This window comes from Atta cephalotes (genome assembly GCF_000143395.1).
Source record: "Atta cephalotes unplaced genomic scaffold scaffold00016, whole genome shotgun sequence".
NCBI lineage: Eukaryota > Metazoa > Arthropoda > Insecta > Hymenoptera > Formicidae > Atta > Atta cephalotes.
Window position 1 is genome coordinate 4,868,714 of NW_012130080.1, and position 5,652 is coordinate 4,874,365.

Genomic DNA, 5,652 nt, shown 5'->3' on the forward strand with positions numbered 1-5,652 from the left:
GCGTGCGTGCGTGCGTGCGTGCGTGCGTGCGTGCGTGCGTGCGTGCGTGCGTGCGTGCGTGCGCGCGCGCGCGCGTGAATTAAAAGATTATAAAATTTCTTAGACAAACATATTAGGTGTGAGAAAAAGTTCGTGGCGTTTTTCCCATTAGATGACATTAAAAAAACGTGACGAACTTTTTCCCACACCTAATATTATAGACGAATTGTGAAAACTTTATTATTTGTTATATTTAAAATACAGTCATATAACATTCATTATGTAAATCATATTGATTTTACGCCAGGAATAAAATTCTATTTGGCACATACATAGTAAACAACATTTTGTATTTGTGTTGAAAATAATTCACTCAAATCTTTGTTAAAATATTGTGTTGAATTTTTGACATATTTGAGTGTTAATTTAACATAATGTGATCAATTTAACTATTTGATTAATATTATGTTATTTAAATATTTTGTGTTGAATTAATTAATATTCATCATTTCTTAGTTAAAATAACATAATTTATGACAGTTAATATACACATCAATAACAATATTTGAAAATTTTAAGATGAATGAATAAAATACATGTATGCATTTATGTATAATAATAATTGTACGTATTCTAAATGTTAATTTTACTGAAAAAATTGACTTTCACAATTTACTTACAAATTATGTCAATGTTACATTTTGTCTTAATTTTTTTATATAATATTTATGTTTTATATTTATGTTTTATATAATATTTATATAATATTTACTTTCTGACATATCCCTTTTGTATTAAATTAAGATAAAAATTTCGTTTAAGACAATTAATGAAATGTGTTAAATTTAACATAAATTTGCGTGTACAAACTAGATTACAGGGAAAAATTTGACTAATTATTATTTCAGTAAAGTAAGTTAGATATGATTGGTAATTGGTTGATAATTAGATTGATGGGAATATATCGATGTGATAAAAATATTTCAGGTATTAAATATAAGGATTTACATGTTTTTCGTGCTTCCAGACGGACGCAAAAATGGTATTCGATGTAATACAAAGAATGGAAGATACGGAACCTTTTAGCGAAGAATTGCTGGCGGCTATGAAGAGGCTGTGGTACGACAATGGAGTGCAGGAGTGCTTTGGTAGGAGCAATGAGTATCAGTTGAACGACTCCGCGAAATAGTAAGTGGCGATCATTCTTTGAAGGAATTAAATACAACATTTTTTTAATACAACAACAACAAAATAATTAATAACTATAATCTCGAAATATAATGATGCTTAATTCGGCTGCAAATTATTAGAAATAACTTATAAATTATGTATAAAGGAGATGCTTATAAATTTTATATAAATTGTATTATTTAAACGAAAATTTATTTCGGGAAATATAAAAAAAATTTTTAGCAATAAGAGAAAATATAACAATTAGGAACTTGAATTTTAAATCCGTTCTACAGCAAGTCATATTATCTATATAAAGCTTAAGAAATTGATCAATCGTAATCGATTGTTCTTCTCACATTTGACTGTGACAGTGTCGATGTCATACGGCTTAAGACTTAAAGCTTAAGTAATGATTTATAGTAGAAAGTGCGTTTTTCTTGAGAATTTGTGTACTCGAAAGGGCGCGCGCGTGCGGAGGGTAGAAGCAAACCTCATCCTGAACGTGAGACTTGTCGTCCCTCCTCTTCTTCTCGATGCGTTTCGCAGGCATATTTCGCGCTGTCCCCTTCGTTGTAGATATTGATTTTGTAGCGCTTGTACATCTCGGTGTAGTACCGTTTTCCAATACTTTCATCAGTTATCTTCGTTAAGTACATGTTTTTTTTTATTACAGGATGTTTTTGAGCGCGTGTAATGATTGCGGATCTATTCCCCTCGATAAAGTCGAATCATAACATTCGACAAGTCGATCGCAAATAATGCGATTAAAAAAAGAGTGAATTTATTTTTCCAACATTCTTCGCGAGCGATTATTTTCGGGAAAAAATTGAAAATTTCTACAAAATTGGAATTGTCAGGAATTGACAGAAATAGGGAAATTGAAAACGATCAGGGAAATCATGGAAAAGTTGGGAAAATTTGTATAATTGTTTGGCAAATTAAAATTCTTTAAAGAAATTTAATTTACATACATTATATCTACGCAAATTTGAAATACTACCAATTTACAACAATTAAAAATGTAAGCAACATTAATAATAATTTATATTGTTATGTTAAATTGATCTCTCAACAAAATATTTAACGTTTTCAAATTAAAACATAAATACATCAAATTTTAAAATATTATTGAAAGTCGGAGAGAATCACGAAACTTTGTTTAGAAATCAGAGAAAAGTCATGGAATTTTAGAATGAGTCATTTTAGAATGAGGAATTTGTGACACAATTTTGATTACTCTATTTTTTACTTTGACGAAAATAGTACTTTGTTGATAAAAAGTTAATGCACATAAGATTAAAGAGACAAGGAAACAGTTTCTATGTTTGATTTATTTGAGATTTCTACTTATAATCTAACTCATTTTTACAGTCCAAGCAAAATAATTTCGTCAACAAGCTTCGCCTTTTTTTTTCATGAGAGATCCCCTTACTGACAATGAAACATGAAGAGAAATCAACGCGTTGTATAAACAAATTGGTCGCGAAAGATTTAATCGCACATAATCAGGGTAGTATGTATGCCACGTCGTCGTTGTGTGTCCACTGTTGCGAGATCCTGTTGCTAACTATTAGCGACAGGACTCGATTGGGGTATATGTATTCTATCGTCTGCACGCAATACGGTCCTTTTTTTCCCCTCAACATCACGCCGTTTTCTGGCGCCGTTCCTAGCTTTAATAAACCGCACTGCGGTTTCGCACCGAGTTGCACGATATTGCATACAATACACTTATTGCACGCAAGTGCGCTCTTTCTCTCTCTCTCTCTTTTTTCTTTCTTTCACCATCATTTAATATCATTCACCGAGGAAATCCTTATCGCCCTTGATAATTATATATAACGAAAGTCGATGCTTTTTTGATAAGAGCGCATGATATTCTCAATTAAGGTCGTGAAATATGCAAAATACCAATCTACTTTTCAATAATTAATTATTAATTATTTGCATTCGACTCATTCAAAAACATACATATTTATGACAGAACAAAAAATTATATATTTAACACGATATTTGTATACATAAGAATATAAATGACCGTGCTGATATTAATAGATAAATTTACAAATAGATTAGTGCCGTTTGACATTTTACGATAAAAAATATTATGACGTGCTCTTGGAAATCTTTTGTCGAAAAATTGGAAAAAAATGGATGAAAAAGAAATTTTGTCTTTGCTTGCAGCAAATGCCACATATTGAAACATTATATATATATATATATATATATTGATGCAAAATCGCGTTGATTTCTCGAATTGAAATTTCTGAATTTCCAGCAAGAAAATTTTTCCATTCTCAATTTGCTTATAATATTCCTAAATTATATTCATGATCCCACATAAGATAATTTTGGTATTCGATATTCTGATTTGGGGAGAATTCAATCACAGTTCGATTCAAAGATTCATCAACCGTGCAGATCTTTTGAAATCTCAAAAATGAACATTTCGAGGAAAGGGATGCGATTTTCTTGAATAAACCCTTGGGAACTTTAGATATGTGTGTGTGTGTGTGTGTGTGTGTGCGCGCGCGCGCGCGTGTGTGTGTGTGTGTGTGTGTGTGTGTAGAATCGCAGCGGGAATTTCGTTTCGCGCATAGACCGGAAGAGGATAACGTGAATTTCCCGAGGGGTAAGTGCCGGAGGAGATGCGACAGGTTTGTCCGAAGATAGGGTCGTAAAAAGGAGGGAGAAAGGGAATGATGATATGGCGAGGAAGGTAGCTCCTAGTCGAAATGTTACGAGAAATGCACCCCTTTCTCTTTTCTTTTTTCTTTACCGCTTTCTTCGGGGATTTTCTTCCTCTCCCTCATGCACACCTCGTCATTATTGATCGCAAATGACGTCACGCCACGCCCGTGTCACGTGGCACACAACCAAGATGGCCGATCGGGTTCCGGCGAAACTACACCTTCTCTTCTATTTTCTGCTCAGTTTCGCTTCTCTCTCTCTCTCTCTCTTTCTCTCCGTTTTTTCTTTTTTTCTATTGCCAGAAAAATCTAAACACTTTTCCCCAGGGAGATGTTACCAAGATTCACTCGCTCGTCATGGCTTTGACGTGTCTCGAATAGTCGAATTTCTCATGGCGGCCTGATTTCCCTGTGCTTCGATCTTTGCTTTCATTTCTCTCGCGCACATTCTCTCTCTCTCTCTCTCTCTCTCTCTCTCTCACACTCGCTCTTTCTGGACCCTTTCTATTCTATTGCATTATCTTGTTATTGTTTGCATTTTTTTTCTCTTCCTCTCTTGTCAGAAATTCATCTATCATTAGATCTCTTCATAATCAGCTTCTGAATAATCTTCTTTCTCATCTCATTTCTTTTTTTTCATTACGAAAGCTAAGAGAAATTTTATAATTCTCATCTTGCAAATTTGCAATCTCTAAACTCCGTAATCAAAAGTCTAAAAAGATGGCGCTGCGTGGTTTTTCCTAACCTTTTACTTTTTCTTTTGCTTAAAAAAGTGTGTATGGATATGCGGCGATTCTTATAATCGGAATGAAGAATTATTTTAATTATTTTAACGATTATATAAAATGATTATATAAAATGATTATATTGTTGTATGACTTTGTTTCGAAAAATAATTGTTTTTAGCATCTATTTTAATTCTCTTATTGAATATTTATTGTTTAGATCATTCAATTATCATTCAATATTTAATACTCGTACTCAACATTGAGAAATTATAATTAATGGAACTAATTTATTTAATTAGCAATGAAGCTAATAATTCAAATATTTCATAAATTTTTGGTCATCATTTATTTGAACATTGCTATTAATTCTGGTAAATATCCTGTAATATATTGAAACAATACTAAAATAATACTAAAAAAAAAAAAGATAATCGGATTTGATTGTTACGGAAGATTACTGAGGTATCTAAAAATTTAGCTACATATAGATCTGAAAATAATTTTATTGGATTATCAAAATAATTATGTAGGACGCTGATTGCTAGTAAAAAAGTAAAAACTTTTTCAGCATTATCATCAACATTTAAGCATTTTACATAATTTGATGATGCAACAAAATTATTTTCAGATCTGTCTTAACTAAATTTTTATATACTTCAACAAAACTATTCTTTCTATGTACTTACGTGCGGTATTGAATTAATAGTGTCGGTTTTGTGAACAATCGACTAGAAAGTTCCGAAGCGTTTGGCGGAAGCATTTCCTCGTGGCTAGTTTGCACGACAGTTTACGAAGACCCGATTACAGTAACACCATTTATTATATCCACTCGCTTCCAGCTACTTGTTGCGAGCCGCGCCCTAGCTCCCTAATGCTCTCACCGCTCGAAATTTAAATCTGGATTTATTGTAGGTATAAACAGATGCTAATTTATTGCATCTGTCAATATATATTAATCGATAATAATCGTTTAAAAAATTATTAATCGTACAATATATGCCACGAAGAATTATGACCAAAGATGAAAATGCTCATATATATATATATATATATATATATATATATATATATATAATAATAAT

General features: G+C 32.0%; 1 protein-coding gene across 1 annotated transcript in view; it reads left to right on the forward strand.

Moving 5' to 3' along the window:
• Nucleotides 1-5,652, forward strand: part of LOC105618355 (guanine nucleotide-binding protein G(o) subunit alpha) — a 28,181-nt gene that overhangs the window by 15,702 nt on the left and 6,827 nt on the right. Inside the window, exon 5 of the mRNA XM_012199897.1 lies at nt 1,007-1,167. Coding sequence (XP_012055287.1) covers nt 1,007-1,167 — 161 coding nt within the window. The remainder of the gene's footprint in view (nt 1-1,006; nt 1,168-5,652) is intronic.